This window comes from Lissotriton helveticus, chromosome 7 (genome assembly GCF_964261635.1).
Source record: "Lissotriton helveticus chromosome 7, aLisHel1.1, whole genome shotgun sequence".
Lineage (NCBI taxonomy): Eukaryota > Metazoa > Chordata > Amphibia > Caudata > Salamandridae > Lissotriton > Lissotriton helveticus.
This window is the reverse complement of record NC_136068.1, coordinates 1,035,668,535-1,035,691,668: the sequence shown is the minus strand read 5'-3', so window position 1 is coordinate 1,035,691,668 and position 23,134 is coordinate 1,035,668,535. Positions and strand designations below refer to the sequence as shown.

The 23,134-nt window shown below is 51.9% G+C and overlaps 1 protein-coding gene across 1 annotated transcript in view; it reads right to left on the bottom strand.

The window, feature by feature from the left end:
- Window positions 1-23,134, bottom strand: part of SIRT7 (sirtuin 7) — a 103,515-nt gene that overhangs the window by 39,408 nt on the left and 40,973 nt on the right. Inside the window, exons 5-8 of the mRNA XM_078653793.1 lie at window positions 22,377-22,449; window positions 21,868-21,966; window positions 20,394-20,630; window positions 19,994-20,074 (exon numbers count right to left, since the gene is read on the bottom strand). Of these exons, the coding sequence (XP_078509919.1) occupies window positions 19,994-20,074; window positions 20,394-20,630; window positions 21,868-21,966; window positions 22,377-22,449 (490 nt within the window). The remainder of the gene's footprint in view (window positions 1-19,993; window positions 20,075-20,393; window positions 20,631-21,867; window positions 21,967-22,376; window positions 22,450-23,134) is intronic.

Below are 23,134 nucleotides of genomic sequence, written 5' to 3'. Positions count from 1 at the left end.
ATAACCACCTTTGGCAGGAAAGAAGGACGAGTTTTCAAAACAACTTTGTGTGGATGGACAGAAAGGAAAGGAGGCTTAGAAGATAGAGCCTGGAGCTCACTCACTCTCCTGGCAGAGGTGATGGCAACCAGGAATGCAGTTTTAAGAGTCAGAAGACGAAGAGGACAATTGTGAAGTGGTTCGAAAGGAGCGCACATCAGATAGGTTACAACAAGGTTCAAGTCCCACTGAGGTATCACATAAGGAACAGGAGGAAACGTGCGTGATGCCTTTCAAGAATCTATTTACAATAGGGGACTTGAAAAGAGAAGGCTGAACAGGAAGCCTCAAGAAGGCTGAAATGGCAGAGAGGTAGCCCTTAAAAGTGCCCAGAGCAGAGCCCTGCTGGGCAAGAGAAAGGAGGAAGAGGAGAACCTCACAAAAGGGGGGCAGAGAGTGGATCCACAGCCTTTGCTGTGTACCATGCCACCATTTTGTTACACCTGCAGGTGTATACCGATTTCGTGGAGGGACGCCTGGCTGCCAGAATCACATCACAGACTTCAGGAGGCAAGCCAAATGGCCTCAAATGCCGCCGCTCAATCTCCAGGCATGGAGGTGGAGGCTGGACAGGTTCGGGCGGAGGACCGTCCCATGCTGCTGCAACAGAAGGTCCTCCTGAAGATGCAGACGAATCGGGGAATCGACTGACATGCTGAGTAGCTCGGGATACCAGTATCTTCGTGTCCAGTCCGAAGACACAAGGATGACTTGGGCGCCTGATCTTCTTCAGCACTCTGGGCAGAAGTGGTATAGGCGGAAAGGCGTCCAACAGACCGCATCTCCACTCGCGACGAAAAGCGTCTCCGAGCGAGTGCAGCCTTGGAAATTCCAACACGCAGAACCGATGACATTGCGCATTCTCTTCGGTGGCGAATAGATCTAACCAAGGCTCTCCTCACTGCCAAAAGAGGCCTTGCGCCACGTCTGAGTTCAGACGCCATTCGTGATCCATCATGCACCGGCGGCTGAGTTCATCCGCTCTGGCATGCAGAGAACCTGCCAGGTGTTGAACCACCAGGGAAACGCCCTGGTGTTCTAGCCATTGCCAGAGGTGCAGAGCCTCCTGACAAAGGGTCCATGACCCCACTCCGCCCTGTTTTTTGCAGTACAACATAGCGGTGGTGTTGTCCGTGAACACCTGCACTACGGGGGGTGACTTGGGCGCCGATGGTGGAGGTCGCCTAAGCGCTCGGCTCCGGGATCGAGCCTTGAATTATCCTGCAGAATTGCCTCTGGTCACCCCCAGAGCATCCTATCAGCTGGGGGAAGGGACTCCCCTACCGAGAACCCACCGATCAAAGTCTAATTGCCCCTGTGGCTCTAGAGGACACTGCTGCCGAGTAGCCCAGGGTGCTCCGGCGAGCGAAATCAACATGGCGGCTGCTGCTCCGCATTGCACCCACTGACGGCCGGAGATCGCGGAGGACGCTGCGATGCCCGGAGCACCTGCCTGCTGCCTCTGAGGAGCTGTGACCCGGGGGGTAAACCGGGGTACTTAAGGAAAACGCCATGGCTAGCCGCCGGGATATCTAACCGACGAACTTACTGCCGACGGCACATAGAACCTGTGATGGGCTTCCGCCCCGCAGCCAACGCGACAGGCTTGTCACCGCGAAGGCCCGCTTGCATCACCGGCGGGAAACACACGGAGCGGAGAAGGCTGGGACAGCGGCGGAGGAGCTCCCGACTCTAGGGGAGTGTCCCACCCATTCCCCGGCCCGGCGGGACGACGGTGAGTGCCTTCTGCCCTCCCCCCTTTCCCCCCTGCCTGAAGCTGGTCTGATCGGCAGCCTGCATAGGGGGAGCGTGTCCACACTCAGCGATCCGGCCGCGGTGACGGTGATATGTGCGAGACCTCTGCACAACGGGCTGCTGCTGGCGCCGTCCCGAGTTCCCCTGGATGTCCTGCGGCTCCGGCGCCGATTGCAGCAGAGGTATATGTAGAAGGGCCTACTTGAGTGCCAGAGACCACACACTGCGAGGCTGGAGATCCGGCTGTGAGAAGGTTGCGGCCGAGTGCTGTGGTGATGCCTGGGGATCTCTGCTCTTGATTCTGGCCTGAAGTAGTGGTGCTGTGAGGTGGACGCCGCACGCTGAGAGTGCTGCCATTGCGGTGGGACACAAGGTGGCGGACTGCTCCCACGGAGGCGAGGCGGAGAGGCAGTGCACCAGAGCGGGGACCTTGGAGAGTCCCAGACGTCCGGTACGCGCGGAGGCACAAGGACTCAGGACCCGAGCTGGAAACCTGCGGCGATTAGGGGGACCCAGAAGTGCACACTGCTGTGGGCGAGGCCAGAGTGAGGTGGTACGGTGCCTCTGACAAGGGGGCCGCGATTCGGATGGCGACACCCGCCTGAGGGGCCGATTTGACCGCGGCACACCACCAGAAGTGACTTGTGGATTGGGTCTGGCCGAGATCCGTGGCACGGGTGCTCGACCCGGCCCAGATTGCTGCCGGGAGAAGAAGGGGCTCAACGACCACCACTTGGAACCATTACCCCTCATTGCTTCTGAAGGCCCATATAAGCGTTGCGCGGGAGACGAGTCACGCACGGACACGAGATCATACATTTGGGTGCCCCGAATTGCGTGGCCCACCCCGTCTTCGGGCCCCATTACCCGGTCCACCTTGGTAGGGGCGGACACCTCGGCGCCACCATGGGTAAACTCAAGGGGAACAAGAGTGGTGCACAACCCACATCGGATACCAAAGCATCGGACAGGGGAGACCGCACTGACCTGGGACTTTCGCGGGATCCTCAGATGCAACAGCAACTGGATAATATCCTAACAGCAATAGCGGATACCCGCACAGCGCTACAACAGGACATTGCGCAGGTAGCTACAGGGTTGGGTCTCCTGCGGGCCGACCGTGGCAAATTATCGGACAAAGATCTCACGTCCACTGTGACCAACGTACTGGACCGTGTTGACGCACTGGAGCGACGAGCTGAGGAGGCCGAAGGGCGCAACCGCCGGAACAACATCAGGGTAGTAGGTTTGCCGGAGAAGGTAGAGGGACGAGATATGGTTCGTTATCTCGAAGACTGGCTCCAGACAGTGGTGGCGCCGGAGGGTCTGTCCCCTTTCTACACTCTTGAATGGCGCATAGGGTCCCGGCCAAGCCACCGCAACAGGGACGCCCCCCGCGCCCAGTGATCGCAAGACTATTACATTACCGAGATAGGGACCTACTACTACAGAAGGCACGAGTCAATGGCTCATTCCAAGTGGAGAACAGTAAAGTTAATATATTCCCGGATTATACCTATGAAACAACGGCGACGGTCCACTTTCTTGGGGGTCAAAAGAGAACTGAGAGCCGAAGGCCTGCAATACTCTCTCCTTTTCCCGGCTAGGCTGCGAGTCATAGTAGACGGAGCCACTAGATTTTTTGACACTCCGGACGACGCCTGTGCCTGGCTGGAACTGTACAAATCTGGCAGGGATGTCCTCGAACACCGGCCGAGATTGGGAGCCGAATAACTGACTCAGCGGAAGTCTCGGCGACTCCGCAACAGAGAGGACTGAGGAAACCGTCACTTTCGGAGGCAGTGGCGGAGCGAAAGGAGGCCTTGGAGATGGTGACTGCCTTGTCTGGTCAGCGGGGCCCCCTGCGGCAGGAGGAGGCGGGATCGGAAAACGCCGGCGACCGCTCGGACACTGAACAGTCAGAGTCGGACAGTGTGCCTTTGCCTGTGATAACCCCGGCGACGGCGGAGGAAATATTGGACGAGGATTGAGGAGCACCCGGTGATCTGTAAGAGTTCGGTGTACGAACAATGATGGTCACATTCCTATGTTCTGATTGGGCGAGTGTGATTGTCTATGTGGGGGGGATTACCATTGAGATGATTCATTGTTTATGGCTCGATCGATCGATTAGCGGCGGACCTGGAGGCTGGGCGACTGCCTGTTGGCTACCAACCCCCTCTCTTTGCCCTTAAGGCGCGCTTGCAGTGACTACTGCTAGTTTAGCCCAATGTTGCAGTTGGGGATGTTTGGATGGGAGCTAGGTGGAGTTGGCTAGGTCCTGTTCTGGGGGGGGGGTGTGGGGGGGGGGATATGGGATGTTTTGGGGTGTTGGCTCTTCATCAATGTCGTCGATTTATCATGCTTAGGCCGCTTGGGGAGCGGAGGCGGGGGGCTGCATGGAGCAGTGTGGGATGACGGGTGAAACTGCAAACTTGAGATGTGTGACCTGGAATGTGCGGGGACTCCACACCACGACGCGACGCCACAAAATTCATGCTTATTTAACACGACGGGGAGTACAGGTTGCCCTACTTCAGGAAACACACTTGACGAAGTCCGAGGGAATGGCATTGCAGCGCAGGTGGAGGGGCCAAGTGTATAACACCACGTACTCAGCTTTTGCTAGGGGTGCCTTAATTTGGATTAGAGCTGGGGTTCTGTTCCAGATGACTAAACAACTCATAGACCAGGGGGGGAGGTTTGTGGTGGTAGCGGGGCGACTGCATGGTAGGGATGTTCGCTTCTGTAGTATTTATGCACCGAACGTCGATCAGATGACTTTCCTGGGAAGGTTGTCTGGGTCCCTGGCGCAATTCCTAGTCGAGACGGTAATACTGGGGGGCAAGTTTAACTCGATCCTCGATCCTCGATGTCGCCCTTGACAGATCGCATCCCCCCCCGGTTGATTCCCCGATACACCGCATAGCTAAATATAGAATGTAGTGGCAAAATAGATGGGGATTGATAGACGCCTGGCGCGCACAGCACCCCCAATACAGAGATTACTCCTTTTTTTCTAGTATACACGAGCTTCATGTGAGGCTGGGCGCAATACTGTGCTCTCCAACAGTACTGCCGGCGATTCTGCACACTGAATATCTATCGAGAACACTATCGGACCACAACCATTTATTATTTACCATGCGGTGGTCCCCCGGCGCTTCGAGTGTCCCTACTTGGAGACTGCGACCCGAAACGTTGGAGGACCCCCTCTTTCGGGCAGCGCGAAATCGAGCAGTACTTTGCGGAGAACGCTGGTACGACAGAGACGAGGGCGATGGAGTGGGACGCCTTTAAGGTTGTCATGAGAGGGTTCTGCATAGGAAAATATGTGGGGGTACGCAGGGTACTCCTGGATGAGCTGACCAGGGCTGAGAAATCACTCCGGGAGGCAGAACTCTTAAGACCAGATCACCCGGAATTCCAGGAAAAGCTCAGTGCGGCGAAGGAGGCGGTGGCAGCAGAAACAGAACGTTTGCGCAGCTTCGACTATAAGGCGTACACCGCTAGGACGCATGCTGATGGCGACAAGTCAGGGACTCTGTTGGCTTGGCTTGCCAACCCGGCGAAGAGGAGCTCCCCAATAGTATTGATGCGTACGGTGGACGGAGAAGAAGTCTATTCCCAAACTGGGAAACTACAATGCTTCACGAGGTATTACGAAACACTCTATAAACGAACGTTGCCAACTAACACCCCAGCCATAGATGTTTTTCTAGACGGCCACTGCTTACCCGAGCTAGATGACGACCAAGCGAAAGACCTAGGTAAAGATATCTACCTGGGGGAAATACGCTGTGCCATAAAGCGCATGGCGCATAATAAAACTCCAGGCTTAGACGGGCTGCCCATAGAGTTTTACAGCAAACACATTGACCTCTTAGCGCCTAGGCTGCTCGAGGTCTACAGGGAAGCGAAGCAGACGGGACGGTTGCCCCAGTCCATGCGAGAAGCTTTAGTAATACCTCTATTGAAACCGGGGAGAGAGAGAGCGGGGATGCAGCGTCATACCGACCATTGTCGATGCTGACCACTGATTATAAAATTTTCAGCAGCATCCTAGCGTTTTGACTCTTGGCCCACATGACCACATTGGTCCATGAAGACCAAGCTGGATTTATTCCGAAGCGCAATATGACCGCGAACATACGTCGCTTACTACGGCTTCTGGAGGGTCACCACGAGGAAGCTCGTTGCCCCATGATCCTGTCAGTAGATATAGAAAAAGCGTTCGACAGCCTCGAATGGGAATACCTATTTGCTGTGCTGCGACGCTTCGGAGTGGGGGAAGACTACCTCAGATGGACGACAGTCCTCTACGCGTCGGCGGTGGCCAAAGTAAAGACAGGCACACTGATATCGCCGCAGTACTCGGTGGAAAGGGGCACGAGGCAGGGATGCTCACTGTCTCCATTGCTGTTTGCTCTAGCAGTGGAGCCCCTAGCAATGACGATCCGAACGGGTACCCACTTTGGGGGGTTAAGGAGTAGAACTGGGCGACATTACATTTCGCTATACGCGGATGACCTCCTGCTCTTCCTCGAAGATGCAGATGAAGCATTGAAGAGCGCTGAGGCGCTCCTGAAGAGGTTTGGTGAGATATCGGGCCTGAGATTAAACTGGTCCAAAACGTGCTTGTTCCCCGTCCGCCAAGGGGAGACCCAACCACGCACAATTACAGGGGTGCGATGGGAACCCAGCTGCCTAAAATATCTAGGGGTGTACATTTATCACATGCCCACTGATCTGTTGGAGGGTAACATAAATCGTGGAATGCGAGCGCTACAGGGCAGCATGAACTTCTGGGCAACTCTCCCATTGTCGGTGGCAGGCCGTATAGCACTGTTAAAAATGGTGGCACTCCCAAGGTTCCTCTATTTCTTCAGAATGCTGCCACTGTGGATACCGGCCGCTGTATTCCGGAGCCTGAAATCCATGATCGTATCCTTCCTTTGGGGAGCGGGACGGCGAAGAGTAGCGCTGGCGACTTTGCTGCTGCCTAAACTGGAGGGGGGACTGGCAGTCCCTCATTTCGAGTTGTACTACTTGGCAGCGCAACTGCAGATATACACTCAAGAGATAGCGTGAGAATTCAGGGGACCGGAACAGCACAGAGGTAGGGGTATGCCTCGCCACGTTCTTTCCTTTATAGCCCTGCAGCAGAAACTAAACCTCCGAGACCTGACACAGGAGGAAAAAACTATCCGATTGTGCTGGAACAGAACGCAGCGTAATGCGAACGTACTACATCCTTATGCCCCAGAGATCCCAATGGCAATGCTTACAGCGCTGCCACATGGAGGCGATTGGTCGCAGCTTTAGGATTGGGAGGAGGCAGGACTCCAGGTAGTGGGCGATCTATATGAGGATGGACAGTTGTTGCCATACCCGGCGCTCTTGGAGCGGTTTGACCTGCCTAGAGGGGGCTTCCTAATACATGCGGCGCTGACGCGAGCAATACAGAAACACTGGAAGGAAGGCCTGGCAGAACCTAAGAATACAATCGCCTGTCAGTATGCAATGATGGCGGCAGGGACTGTCAAGGCAGTCACTTGCCTCTATACTAGAATGGCCACAGAAGGGCTCCCGCCTTTGGAGGCACTGAAGGCGAAATGGGAAACCGACATAGGAAAGGATATCCCTGAGACGGTGTGGGCGCAAATCCTGCGACGGGCTTGGAAAAGCAAGCGGAACGCCAGATTCCAGCTGGTGCACTTCTACATACTTCACCGAGCATATTTGACACCGGGAAAAATTAACAAGTACTTCAATATGGACTCAGCGGGGTGCCCTCGCTGTATGGTGGTAGGTGTGGAATTAGACCATATGGTTTGGTCATGTCCTAACCTAGTACTTTATTGGAAGGAAGTGGGAGACACTCTTAATGCCATTACGGAGAGGGGCCTGGTATTTGATATGGCGGTGGGAGTCCTGCACTGGTTTCCCCATACCCCCAGGAACAAGATCACAAGCAAGTTCATAGATATGGGGCTTATACTGGCGAAGCGAGAAATCACAAGGCGCTGGAAGGCAGCGATAGGACCCAGTGGCGTTAGGTGGAGGAACGAGTTTCTTAGATGGGCCAGCGGCGAGAGTGTGCTGAGATTCCAAGCTGCGCGTAGGCAACACAATGATAAGGCGTTGGAAGCGGCTCAGGCATGGGACGCTCTAGTACAACTATTGCGGACTATGATCCACATGAAGAATTAACAGATTAGCAGCGTTGCTGGTGGCTGCCCCCGACACATGACGGACACATTACATGAAATACCACACAGCAGCTCCTGCGCACACGTCCTTTGCTAACTGAACCTAGTTACGAACATCGATGATGGGGATCCGGGGAGGGTTGTAGGGGTCTGTAACAGGGGATTGGCTGAGAATGCATTGAGGCCCTTACTATTGGACCTTGTAAGACTTTCCTGTATCTCGTCCTGACCTCATCCCCGAAACTGTAACCAAGGGGATTGCATATTGTGGGGTTGGGTAAGAAAGGATGGGTAATTGATGATTGTACGTTGTGTGTAAAAAAAAAAAACTCAATAAAATTTGTTTACAAAAAAAAGTGAACACCTGCACTACACTTCCCCGGACAGAGGGAAGGAATGCCTTCAGTGCAAGCCGAATCGCCCGCAGCTCCAAAAGGTTGATATGGAGCCGGGACTCCGCCGGAGACCAAAGGCCTCTGATCTCCCTCTCTCCCATGTGGCCCCCCATCCCAGGAGGGACACATCCGTCACCTCTACGTGCTCCGGTTGGGGTAGGAAGAGAGATCTGCTGCTGACCCAATCGCGGTTCATGAGCCACCACTGCAACTGTTTTGCAGTGCCCTCCGAGATCCGGACGTGGTAGGACAGGTTGCCCTGATGCTGTGCCCACTGACACTTCAGGTCCCACTGCAGAGCCCGCATCCGCCACCGGGCGTGATGCACCAGAAGAATGAAGGAGGCCATCAGCCCCAGGAGCCGCAGCGTGAACCTGACCGAGACTCGGGATAAAGGCTGAAAGACCGGAATCAGAGCCTGAATATCCCGAACCCGCTGTTCAGGGGGATAAACCCGAAACTGCGCTGAGTCCAGAACCTCTCTGATGAAAAGGAGCTTCTGTGAGGGGCACAGGTGTGACTTTGGCACGTTGATGGAGAACCCCAGCGAGTGCAGGAGGTCGGCGGTAGTCTGGAGGTGGGAGACGACTGTCTGGGGCGAGCCCGCCTTCAACAACCAATCGTCGAGATAGGGGAAGACTGAAACCCCTTATCTGCGCAGATGAGCTGCAACCACCGCCATCACTTTCGTGAACACCCGTGGGGCGCTGGTAAGGCCGAAGGGGAGCACGGTAAACTGAAAGTGCTCGTTGACTACCGTGAACTGCAGGTAACGCTGCTGGGCGGGCAGGACGGGGCTGTGGAAATACGCGTCCTGCAAGTCCAACGCCACCATCCAGTCTTCTGGGTCCAGGGCAGCTAGGACCTGAGCCAAAGTCAGCATTTTGAACTTCTCCTTCAGGAGGAAGCTGTTGACGCTCCGTAAGTCCAAGATAGGGCGTAGGCCTCCTTTGCCCTTCTTGGGTACCAGAAAGTAGTGGGAATAGCAACCAAGTCCTACTTCTGGCCCAGGAACGCGCTCAACGGACCCTTGGCCAATAGGGCCGTAACTTCCTCCTGCAGAAGTTGCAAGTGATCCCCCGACATGCGGTGGTACTGCGGTGGCATGGCTGGAGGGGTCGCCTCGAAGGAGAGGGAGTAGCCCCTTCGGACGATTTGCAGCACCCACCTGTCCGACATGATGAGCGCCAGTGGAGGAGGTGATGGCGAACCCTGCCCCCCACTGGCGTCGAATGGGCCTGAAAACTCGGACTAGGAGGATTTTGAGGCAGATGCTGCAGGTGTGGACTGGCCTTGCCGGTGTCCCCCAGCACCGCCACGGCGGTTACCGCGACCGCGTTGAGGTTGGTTCTGTGGCCTGTGGCTAGCTGGACGTGAGGGGGCGCCCCTTCCTTTGCCAAGAAAGGGACAAAAGGCGGACGTTTGCTGGCGTTGGCCGAGGGCTAAGGACTTGGCCGTAGCCCTGGAGTCCATGAAACGCTCCAGCACACTGTGCTCCTTGTCGCCAAAGAGGCGACGGCCATCAAAGGGCATGTCCATAAGGGAGGCTTGGACATCCCCCGAAAAATTGTCTGACCTCAGCCAGGCGCGGCGGCGAATCGCCACCGTCGTTGCAATCGGCCTGCCTAGAGAGTCCGTGGTATCCAGTCCACACTGAATGGAATAGCGTGCTGCATCCCGTCCCTCTGCTACTGCTTGGGTAAACTTTGCCTGGGCCTCCGCCGGGCACTGCGGCAGCACTTCCGCAACCGTATCCCACAGAGAGTGGGTGTAACGGCCCAAAAGGCAGGCGGTGTTGACAGACGGCAACCCCAAACTCAGTGAGGGGAAGGATTAGTTACTTACCTGTAATCCTAGTTCTCTTCCAGGGGTATCCTCATCAAAGTCATAAGCATTAGAATATTCCCGCCCATGCGCGGGACCCCGGAAACACTAAATTATATGTGCCCCACATATATATATATATATATATATATATATATATATATATATATATATATATATATATATATATATATATATATATATATATATATATATATATATACAAATAAGCAATTGCAGCCTAATAAATATCAGAGCTGAATATGCAGTAAAGAATTTCCAACATACATGAAAGAAATGCATTAGAAACATGAGAAACAACAGCAAAGCTTGTTTAGAAACTGTTTTAACCGCATCGTTGCGGCGCATTTTCCCCTGCTGTGCTGGAATATGCAAAAACCCATTATTCATGACGAGCTGGGCTCGTCATGAGCGTGCGAGGAGGCTACCTCATGACGAGCCCAGCTCGTCATGAGAGTCGAAGGGGTTAATGCTCAGAAAATAGTAGAAATTCTCATAAACCACTGAAAGCATAGAAACCTCCCAGGCTGCATTGCAAATACCCAGTCTAAAAAGACTGAACAGCTAACCTGTAGCTGCATAGCAGTAAACTGACACTGTGCCTTTACGGCACTCCTGACTCCCAGCTTCCCATCATGCCTCAGGGGAGACAGTTGGGTCAGATGTTCTTTGCGGAGACTGAATAAACCATGGAACATAGGCTAACAATATCTCCAAACAAATAGCAATCCTTTGCCCGGGGAGGCGGGAGGGTTGCTTATGACTTTGATGAGGATACCCCTGGAAGAGAACTAGGATTACAGGTAAGAAACTAATCCTTCTCTTCCAGGGGATCGTCATCAATAGTCATAAGCATTAGAATAGAATAGCGAGCCTCACCTCATCTCCCTGCGGGCAAAGGAAAATACATGAAAAAACATGATAAGAACGCTCTGGCAAAAAACCCAAGGTAGGATAGAGCCCTATCCAAACAGATGCCTCAAAGAGGCCTGGCCTACTTGAGCATCAGCCCTGGAATCAGATTCTAGGCAGTAGTGCCTCGTGAAGGTATGAACTGATTTCCAGGTCGCAGCCTTGCAAATTTCAGACTTAGGGACGTCATGCAAGAAAGCCACTGTGGCCGCTTTCCCCCTGGTGGAATGCGCTTTGGGAGGTAAAGGTAAGGGCCTTTTCGCCAGTTGGTAAGCCAAGGTGATACAGGATACAATCCATCTAGGAATGGATCTTTTCGCTGCAGGAAACCCTGTTCTCATAGCGCCATAGTTGACAAATAACTGGTCTGTCTTTCTTATACCTTTAGTACTGCTAAGGTAAAACTTAAGTACTCTCTTGAGGTCTAGAGAGTGAAGAGCCTGCTCAGCTGGGGATGCAGGATTAGGAAAGAAAGACGGTATGGAAATGGACTGATTGATGTGAAAATCAGACACCACCTTAGGGAGAAAAGAAGGATGGGCCCTTAGCACTACTCTGTTGTGATGGAACACAGTTTAAGGCTCATTGGTGCACAGTGCCTGGATCTCGCTGACTCTGCGAGCCGATGTAATGGCAACTAGAAAGGCGGCCTTCCAGGATAAATGTTGTAGGGAAGCCCTATGTATTGGTTCAAACGGGGGACCCATCAGTTTGGACAATACCAAATTAAGCTCCCAAGGAGGAGAAGGGCTTCGAACAGGGGGGTAAACTTTCTTTAACCCCTGTAAGAAGTCCTTAACCACTTGCATCTGGAAAAAAGAAGGCAGCGTAGGAGACTTCCTATAGGCCGTAATGGCAGACAAATGCACTCTGATGGAAGCATACTTAAGACCAGATCTTGCTAAGTGTAGGAGGTAAGGGAGAATAACATCCTCCTGGCCTTTGGTCGGATCCAGGTGACGTTCCCCACACCAAAGAAAAAACCTCTTCCACTTAAACGAGTAAGACGTTCTTGTGGAGGGCCTTTTGGCTTCTCTCAATATATGCATACAATCAGGAGGCAGATTCAAATGTCCGTATTGGAGGACCTCAGGAGCCATGCTGTTAAGTTCAGGGAGGGAAGGTTGGGATGAAGAATCCTCCCCCCCATCTTGGACAGAAGGTCTGGCCTGCAGGGCAACCTCCTGTGTGGAAGTACCGACAGATGAAGAAGGTCCGGGGACCACCACTGCCGCGGCCAATCCGGAGCTACCAGGATCATGGTCATGTCTGATCTGAGGAGCTTGGACACCACCTTCGGGACCAGGGACAGAGGAGGAAAAGCGTAAGCAAAGGTCCCGGACCAGTCCATCAAAAGTGCATTCCCTCGTGTCCCTGGACGATGGAATCCGGACGCGAAGGCGTGGCATTTTGCATTTACGTCGTCTGCGAAAAGGTCTATTTCGGGACGACCCCACCGATGGAAGAGGTCTGCCACCACCTCATCGTGCAGCACCCAGTCTGGTTGGTCTTCGAAGTGCCTGCTGAGTGCGTCTGCTTTGATGTTTAGCTCGCCTGGCAGATGCACTGCCACCACTGTGAGGTTCCTGGCGAGCAGCCAGTGCCAGATCGCCTGCGACTCCAGGGAGAGGGGACACGACCGGGTTCCGCCCTTTTTGTTCAGGTAGAACATGGTCGCCGTGTTGTCAGTCTGGACCAGCACCGAATCCGATTCTATGGCAGGCAGAAAAGCTTTCAGAGCTAGATGGACCGCTCGAAGCTCCAGCATGTTGATGTGGTAAGTCTGCTCCTTGGTGGACCAACGCCCCTGTATCTGGAGGCGCCCCATGTGCGCCCCCCAGCCTTGGAGAGACGCGTCCGTCACTATGGATTGTACAGGGAGGGGCTGATGAAAAGGAACTCCCACCATCAGATTGCGCTGTTGAATCCACCAGGAAATGGAGGATTCCGCCGCCTGGGAGAGAGATATTCGATCCTCCCATCGACCTGTAGCCTGATCCCAATGATCCTCTAGAGACTGCTGCAAGGGACGCATCTGCAGTCTGGCGTGGGGGATGAGGAAAATGCACGACGCCATGGATCCTAGCAGAGATGCCACCTGCCGGACAGTCTGGCACTGTACTTGGAGCAGAAGCTTGCATTTCTGCCGCATTGAGGACAGTCTCTCCTCCGAAGGATACACTCTTCCCACGCTTGTGTCCAGAACGGAGCCAAGATAGTGGATGCTCTGAGTGGGAGTCTGCACTGACTTGTCCTTGTTGACATGGAGGCCAAGTTTGTGCAGGTGCCGCAGGCATGTCTGAAGGTCGTGATTCACTTGCTGTGGAGATGGACCTTTCAGCAGCCAGTCGTCCAGATATGGATATACGAAGAGACCTTTTTTGTGTAGGAAAGCTGCCACCACCGCCATACACTTGGTGAAGACTCTCGGAGCTGACTTGAGGCTGAAGGACAGAACCTTGAACTGGTAGTGTTTGTGGCTGACCACAAACCTCAGGTACTTGCGGTGGTGCTTTGCAATGCCGATGTGGAAGTATGCATCTTGGAGGTCCACCGAACACATCCAATCTCCGACTTGAAGATGTGGACATATTTGGTGAAGGGCCAACATGCGAAACTTCTCCTTGATTATAAACTTGTTTAGAAGTCGAAGATCCAGAATAGGTCGAAACTTGCCCTCCTGATCTTTTTTGGGGACAAGAAAGTACCTGGAGTAAACTCCTCTTCCTCTTTGTGAAGGAGGAACCTCTTATATCGCATGCTTCTGAAGAAGAGCTCTCACCTCTTTTCGAAGCAGGGGCAGCTGATGAGGCCGTGACTTTTTTGGTGGAATGTCCTGTGGGCACGCACGGAAACGAAGTGCGTATCCATTCCTCATTATATTCAGCACCTAACGATCTTTTGTGATGCTGACCCACTCTGCTAGATGTTGAAATACGCTTACTCCCACTGGAGTGGGTAACTGCGGCAGAGGAAGACACTGTTTAGGACTTGCCACCTCTCGTCATGGCAGAGTACTGCTGGTAACCTCCTCTACCTCGGTTAAACTTCCCTCCTCGAAACAGAGGTTTGTTCTGGGTCTTGCCTTGGGACCACTGAGGGGTTTGAACCCTCTGTTGAGGCCCCTTGCGTTGATTAGACTTGTAGCGGCGTTTGAATTCTTGCTTCTTCTCTAAACCAACCGCTTTAACAGTGTCCAACTCTGTTTTCATCCGCGTCATCTCTTCTTCTGCGTGAACTCCGAAGAGAGAAGAACCAGAAAAGGGAAGATTGAGGATCCTCTGTTGGGCATCAGGTTTCAGGCATGTGAGTCTTAACCAGGCCGACCTCCTGGCGCATACTCCATGAGCGTAGGAATGGGCAGAGAGCACCGCACCATCCGCTGCCGTACTAATCATCTGATTAGCCACCAGGGAACCCTCCGTGACAATCTCATCGAAATCCTTTTGATCTTCTTTGGGAAGCTTGGTTTTAAATCGCTCCAAAGAGTCCCAGAGAGCTCTATCATAACGGCCAAGCAGCGCAGCCACGCTGGAAACCTTAAGAGAGGAGGCCGCAGATGTACAGGCTCTACGACCCCACGAGTCTTGGGATCTGCTCTCTTTGTCGGGTGGCACAGAAGAGGAGGCTGACACCGCAGGAGTCTTTTTGGCAGCCTCCACAATCACCGAGTCTGCAGGCGGATCCGATCTGACAAAGACTGGATCCGATTAAGCCGGTTTGTACTTCTTGAGGAGACGCGCTGGGCACTGCTTTTATAGTCGCTGGCGTCAGAAAAGTGTCCATGACGGGGTCCAAGATCCCCGGGACTAACGTAAGCAGAGGTCGAGATGCCGTTTTCTGGTGGAGAGTCTCGAAAATCACTGTAGTCGTGACTTGCGGGACTGACATCTTGATATTGAGTTTCTTGGCACCTCTCTGCAGGACATCATGATAGGTGTTTATATCATCTATGGGAGAGACCCTGGAAATTGGGCTGTCCGATAGCGTGGGAGAGTAATTCCTCCTTGAGGAGCGGGTGGATGAAGAAGAGGAGGTAGATGGTGTCCTTCTCCTTCGCTTATGCTCCTTGCGCCTTCGCTCCTGCGACCTTCCGACGCGTTCCTCTCGCCTCAGAGAACGTGATCTCGCGACCCTTCTCTCAGGAGATGTGCGTCTGGGAGGACTTTTCCTGTCTGCCTCCTCAACCAGCCTCTGAAGAGGTGAACGATGCACTGAGCTGGCATACTCCTGCATGCGTTTGGTAGCGCCAGAGTCCCGCCAGTGACTCAACGGGAATTGCCATCTCGGGGACAACCTATCAGCCGTCTGGACCTCCTTGGATCTTGAGGGAGACTTTCGGGCGCGTGCAGGCACTTTCGGGGAGGCAGATCTGCTTCTGGAAGACGAGTGGCGCGAAGCTGACTCCGTTACCAGCACCACTGAAGCCTTCCTCGACGTCGAGCGTGCTCTCGACGGCAATCCGTGCTGTCGATGATACCCCCGTCTGCTCGACGTCGAACGTCGCCTGGACGGCGACCTGCGGTGAGCTGGTGAACGCTCCCTCGTCGTCGAACGGCATCTGTCCGTCGACGTTGAACGCCTCCTGGATGTTCTAGCAGGCTGCGGAGGGGTTCTTCTATCCCACGACGCTGAGCGCCGTCGAGACGACGCTGGAGACCCACGCCTCGACGCCGGTCGCCGCTGTGAAGGTGACGGCAGAGGGGTCCGTGCACTCGACGTCAATCGCTGGTGGGACTGCGATGATCGTGGAGAGTCTGCCCTCGACGTCGAGCGTCCCGCCGACGCAAGGTCTTTACCCCTCGACAAAACGTCGTCGAGATGACGATGGCGGAGGGGTCTTGTTCCTCGACGCCGATCGTCGCCAGGTTGACGATGGCGGAGGGGTGATACTCCTCGACGCCGATCGTCGCCGGGTTGACGACGGCGGAGTGTCTCGGGATCTCGACACGGATCGTCGCCGGGTTGACGACGGCGGAGGGTCCCTTGTTCTCGACGCCGATCGTCGCCGGGTTGACGATAGCGGAGGGTCTCTTGTCCTCGACGCCGATCGTCGCCCAGTTGACGACGGCGACGGAGGATCCTGAATCTTCGACGTCGATGAGTCTTTTTTCGACAGCGAGCCTGCCGTCGACGGTCTTTTCTTCGACGAATATCCCTCTTGAAGGTCTTTTCTCAGCGCCGAGCCCGACGCTGAAGCAGAGGGACGCGAGGAGGTGTGCCTAGAAGTGGATCTAGGCCTCTTGGATCCTTTCTTCACAGGGGACCTATCTCTAGATTGACTTGCCAGACCATATAGGCGAATCCTCGCCCTTTCCTTCAAAGTCCTGCTGGTAAGGGCCTGACAAAGAGGTCTTTGGATCATGATCCTCAGGAAGACAGAGAATACAGACCTCATGTGTGTCTGACTTGGCCTTCTTTTTCCCACAAGAGGGAGAAGAGGCAAAAAGAAAAGGCATTTTCAAAGCCAGAAAAAGCCCTAAACTGCCAAAAAAGGACAGCTACTGACTTCTAGAGTCAAAAGACGTTGAAGTTAGTAATAAAAGTTGTGAAAAAGATTCAATTTTGTGGAGGGGAGTCAGAAGAGCGATGCTGCTTCTTCGACTTCTAACCTGTTTCTTTCAGATCTGACCTTCAAGGCTTTCTTGGCGCTCTACGGGGGTAGGTGGCCCACTGTTATCTTTGAACCTCAACTTTAGGCAATAAAAATCACATTAGGCCCTGACCGGACGTTTGACACCAGTGACTGGAACAGTGTTATCAAGGATATACCGGGTCATAAAGACCTTACAGCGAAAACAGAAGACTATTTGTTGTGGGTGGAGATTTTTTGGGGGAGGAGGGTGTTTACCATCTTGTTTAGATAGAGACATTTTATATTTTTCAGCATTTTGTAGGTACCTTAAAGTAAAGCTCCAATTCCAATTTCTGCTTACCCACAGGATTTAGAACAGCATCCACAATGACCTAGAAATGGCACCAGCTGTCATAAATTTAGGAAACAGCTGAAAACGTACCACTTAGAAACACCACCCCTAACATATGCCTGCCATGTCACCTCATCCTCTAATGTATTGCCTGGAGCTTGGCCTGTTACAGCACTCTGCTGTCCCCAGCTAGGTTCACACTATCCAAATCAAAATCTACAAGCTTCCCTATATCGAGTCAATCATTAACCCCCCAATCCCTATTTTAAAACTAAAGAGACCGTAATGCTTTTGAAATGATTTGTGTTGACCTGAACAAGTCCCCGCAGGATAAAGCTGGTGGCAGGACTAAACAAGCATTTGCAATGCAATAGGTCTCGCAGTAGGAAAGTTTGAGCTATTGGTACTGTAAATGGCAATATTTCTATGTATGTTTTTAGTTTTGGAAATAGGTAAGTTTCCCTCAAAGAAACATTATCACCCTCACAATACAACCACCAACACGTAAATCCATTATCTCCTTCCACCACCATGCTTCCATTTCTCGCAGTACTGTTAAACCAATCAATAGCCCCACACTAGCACCCCAAAGGGTTTGCACTATACTACTATGTAATAGTGTCTCTGCAATTTGCACGCATGCATAAAACATTTTATTAATGGCACAAAAAAGACGGAGACCTATTGCCATTGTCCGTACTTGTTCATTTAGACATTCATTGAGATAAGGGAAGTAACTCACGGCAAGGCTCTACTACTTAATAATGGGTTTCGTGCCTACAGTCTTTACAGGCGAAGCTGACACTGAACAGGTAATTTTTGCATCCCGAGGTAGAAAGGGAACTTGATTAGCTCACTATCATTAGCACTTGTAAATTAATGACATATAGCAAGTGTTTTTATAGCTGAAATCTTGTTAAAATAAAAAAATAAAGGGGAAACTATTTTGGCACGGCTTTTCTTAGACTTTGACGGTTGCTGTTTTTCAAATATATGAATCTATTTTCCGATATTTATAGGCTTGTGTGAGAAAGGGGTCCTTACACAGGTTTGCCCAACTTGCGGTGAGGACTGCTTGCAGAGGTGTTAATAACGCTTCACTGTGGGAGAGAACAGTGCGTTCACAGCCCGGGCATGTGAGCAACGAGGCATAAGGAGCATGGAGCTCAGAGCCGTGTTTGGGCTCCACCGAGCTGAGGAGTATTGCTGCAAGGGAGACTACTGTATTGCTGTTGTGACTGGGTGTGAGGGCGGCATGCCTAGGCCCCGTGGCACACCGTGATACATCGAGGTACATTACATATCTCGCCTGGCACGCCCAGCTCATCCCTGCTTGTTCTGGACTCAGACTTTGGTGTAGCATCGGCGGGGCGACTGAACCTACCTTAGCTTCCAGGCCTTCAGTGGCCCTTACTGGACTCCTCTGCCATCCCGCCCTCCTTCCAGCGGAGCGAGGTGAACCAGGTGCAGCCAGGCATGGAGAGGAGGAAGGGTGAGACGGGATCAGGAAGGTGTGAGAGCGAGGCAGGGGACAAGCATTAGGTTGTTGTAACCCCTGTTTTTTTTTTGTGGCGCGACTGAGGAATGGGCCGCGTTGAACTACAAACGTTACGTTGGTCACGTCATTTTGTAGTTCAAAGCGGACCGCCTCTCATCGGCCGCGAATGAAAACAAGTGTGCCAACGGGGGACCAGCACCTGGCTCCTTCCCCCTCCTCCCAGCAAAACCAGCTCCGACAGCGAAACAGAAACCTTCCATGGGGCGGGACTTCCGTCTTTGGAAGCCCGCGCACGCGCCCACGGAGAGAAGCAGTGCTGGTGACGCGGGGCTCCCATGCCCGAGGGAGAGCCCCGCGGAGGTTGCAAGACTTTGGAATGACGGTAAGTGGGGCTTGGGGGCGCTTGTTTGTATGCGGCAGCTTTGGGGGGGGGAGGGGGGCCTTGTATGTATGCGGCGGCGGCCAGGGGGGGGGGCTCTTCTATGTATGCGTCGGCGGCGGGGGGGGCGCTTCCATGTATGCAGCGGCGGCGTGGGGGGCTCTTCTATGTATGCGGCGACGGCGGGGGGGGGTATGAGCGCTTCGATGTATGCGGCGGCGGCGGGGGGGTGGGGGGGGGCTCTGTATGTGTGTGTGTAGGTGCGCTCCTGTGTGTGTGCGGCGGGGGGTGCCGGTGAGTGCGGGGAAGTAGGGGGGGTGCGCGAGTGTGTGTGCCTTCCTGCCTGCTTGTGCATGTGTGTGTTCAGGGAATCTGTGCCAGGGGACGTGCACGGCGCCGTTTTGGGCGTGCGCGCCCACGAGGTCAAATCTCGGCCAGAAAAAGCTTGTGACAGTCTGCTGTCCACATTCCCCCAAAAGTAACTACATAAGTTGTCTCGCATAGACAGCAAAAGCTTTGCTTTTGCTTTCGTCTAGCGAGACCTAAAAAAGAAATGTAGTGCCTGATGAGAAAGCAATTCAAATGTTTGGGGTCATAGCCCGGCCCCAGATGTTGCATACCTTCCGAGTTGTATTGCTTATCTAAACATTTATAAGTACCATTTACTAATCTGTTTCCTTGTTTCCGACTCAACTTTCAAGTTCTTAGAGAGTTCTTTATTATGCCACAATGAATTGGTGTTTCTTACCCCAACTCATCTGTTGGAGTAAGTTTTTAATACTCTTCATTGCTGACAGAGAAAAGTGCCTAAAGGGAATCTTTTGACTACTCAATTTGCTCTGCATCGAACTCAGAACTAAAAGACAGGGAGTGCACAGCATTTCATCTACAACACATACTGCAAACACGATAGTACCCACACAGAATTCTGCCCACTAAACTCGGAAACCTTGGATGTTTAGGGAAAAGTCTAATATTCACTTCAAGACAAGCATTCATTCTTACCAAGCAACACAGGCCCAGTTCATTACCTGCAAGTTTACAATGTAGAGCTTGGGGCGACGACTGTGAGGTCTATTCATACACCACAGGCAAGGGTACTTCTTTAGAACCTGTAAAAACAAACACACTAATTAAAGGGTTGCAATTTAATCAGAGGCTGGCACGCTCAGGACGCTTCAAAGACAGTTTTGAAATAGCATCCGTGGGGTGGAGGAGACAATTAAGATCATAGCAGTGGATTAGTCGTGCACAGCTCATTTTAGACATAGGAGCCCAACAAGCAATAGGTCACTGCAGATGCGCAGACAGAGAAAAAAGATTTGATTCATGCTTCACACACACGAGACTAGGAGATGAAGAGTTCAGGACACGCTGTAGTGATCAGGAATGCACAGTGGCTACTACTGTCTGCAAGTGACCCATCCTTACCTTTAAGCTAGAGCCCAGGCAAAGGATCACGTCAGCATTTTTAGCTGCTTCGGCTGCTGCTTCCCAGTTGAGTGGGCATGCCAGTGTTCCCCGTTCCCCAAAGTGCACAATCGTATCCCGGAGCTTGCCTCCACACTTGTGACATGTCCTCCCAGTGTTATGCCTGTGCAAGGCTGTGCGCTCTGTCACATCAAAGAGGCGTATGTACTCTTTGTTTGGAGTACACTGAGTACAGACCTGGAACAAACACAAAAACATTCAATTAAATTACTGTCCATGATAATGGAAGTCATGTGTATAAAAAGTAGCTTCCAATGTTGGTGTTGACTAAATGGGTAGTCAGGACTGTCCACTTGCAATACAGAGATCCTGGTGAATCTTAGTCCACAGTAAGGATGCCACTGGTATCATCAATCCAGAAAAGAGGTGTTGGAAAGTCAGTCTTGACAAAATGGGCAACAGGAACCTCTCTGCCAGAGAATGGAGGCAGTGAGGACTGTCAATCAGGAGTTCATTTTCATACATGCTTAGAGAACCCCAACTAACTGTCCTAGTATTTGGGTTCCCAACATTCTAGTTGCTGCCGGCAGTCCCTGTGTCTGGGTTCATCACATCATGGACTGCTGATGGATCCATGCCAGTGTTTATTCCATACTATGTGTAGCACATGTTCTGTACCTTGCCTTGCCTTAATCTGAATTGTTGACAGTTCATGTTATTGTTCATCAGACTACGTTTTGCAGACAGTCCTTGTGCTTGGGTTCTCCACAAGCTGTGATGTGTTATCTGGGTTCCCAACACCCTACACAGAGTTACCCACACATTGTATAGCCAAGGATCCCTATTCCAGGGATCCATATCCAGTGGTGACGATAGTTTCAGTGTTTGTGCTCCCGATGCCCTGTACTGATGATAGTCCCTGCTGTCTGCTAAAAGTATCTATGGCTAGGTTGCCTTCAGCACACATTTTCTGACAATCTGTAGGCGAGGTTCCACAATTTATTTTTGTTCCTCTACTTACAGCCTTACAGAATCAGTTCCTGGGTCCTGCTAGCCTAAATCTTTAATTGCTCTGACATACCTTGGATTTTAGCTCTCCAAACTTCACACTGCGATTAAAGATTCAAATACCCAGCATTGACCCAGGAGTTTCATTTGCCCAGGTTGTTCTCCTAGACACCCTGTATTGCTCTGTCAATCACCATCCACTGCATTTTCATGTTAAACTCTGCATCTAGGCCCACTATACCTCATGATCTTCACTCAATGGTTCCCTTCAACCTACATCTACTTTTTAAGGGCCTCAAATTATAGTTCAGTGCTCTTCAGAATTGTCATTTACCCACACCATGCGTTTCTCTCTTTGTCTGTCCCCAGCATCTAAGTCACTAGAAAGGTTGCTGAGATTACAGTCACCACACGTTCATTTCTGTTCCCTAAGTCTGGAAATGCACATCATGCATTGCTCATTCACCTCAATATACATATTTCCATGCAGCTCAGATATGGCCGATCGAGGAATTCCACTGCGTATGTGAAGGCCATCACAGTTCTGGGACACAACATGTTGCACCTAGAAAAAGGAAGAAAATAGTGAGTGCAGTACAAACCAGAGATGTAGAAGTACTGCTGTAAAGAAGGGGAGGGTCGCAAACAGACCAAGAAGGTGACATCCCCACAGCAGGGTGCAAAAGTAATCGGGCAACACGGAGGATGGGGCATAATACAAAGGACTGGAAGCTATGGACACAGAGATGTAGCACAAGTGGGGCGCGTCGAATTAAAAGCTTAGGCAGCACATTACATAGGCATACATAAGCACACATTAAAATGCGGGCGACAGGCTAGAATAAAAGCGTAATCTGAAATGAGAGGACATGCAGGGAGATTGCAGAAGGCAAGTGCTTGCAGTGAGGGATATCATGATGATGAAGTTTATGAGAGGACAAGGTTAAGCGAGAGTAAAGCATGCTGAATCCTTACCAGTTTGTGCCCGTGCAAACGTGCAATGCACATATGGGTGAGGGTGGGCTCTGCAGCACTTAGGTCAGATGCACTGCGAGAGGGAAAAGATATTGCGAATTCAAAATCTCTCAATTATAAACAGTTGACCATTCTATGTCTTCAAAAAGGGAAACTTTTCCTTTTAGAAGAAACCCAGGCACTTCTTTGCAACCATGGAGCAACTAAAGTTCTTCAAATGTCGTACAAGCGATCCAGGCCCATATTTATACCGGAGGAATACTCCATAAGTATAAATACTGCTTCTTATTTGTATTCCTAGTTAATAAATCTGGTGCATCAGGTGTCAACATACCTCTCAGCGCACAGTATAAACACTCTCCAACTGTGAACTTCCAATTTAAAATATGCGCTAATGAAAAGGCTGATGCATAAACACAATCTAAGTGTATGACTACAGAGTAAACTTCCTCAGGCAGCTATCTCTCATTCAGCCACAAAATGAAACTATGAAGCGGTCTTCTAAAACTCTGAAACTCATAAAATGTGTAGTTACGAACTTTATAATATGAATCCTTCTGCCTACAAATGCCTTCCCGCAGAATACAAAGGGCATCAAACATAAGGTGACCGATGGAATGCTTGAATTAATCTCAGCCACAGGCTATCCATATTGGCTGCATCCCAATCCATCGTTTTTTCGCACACAATGCCACCTTGGTTTGGACTCAGACATATGCTAATCAGGTGTGACCCTACTCCAAAAGGGACAGTCCAGC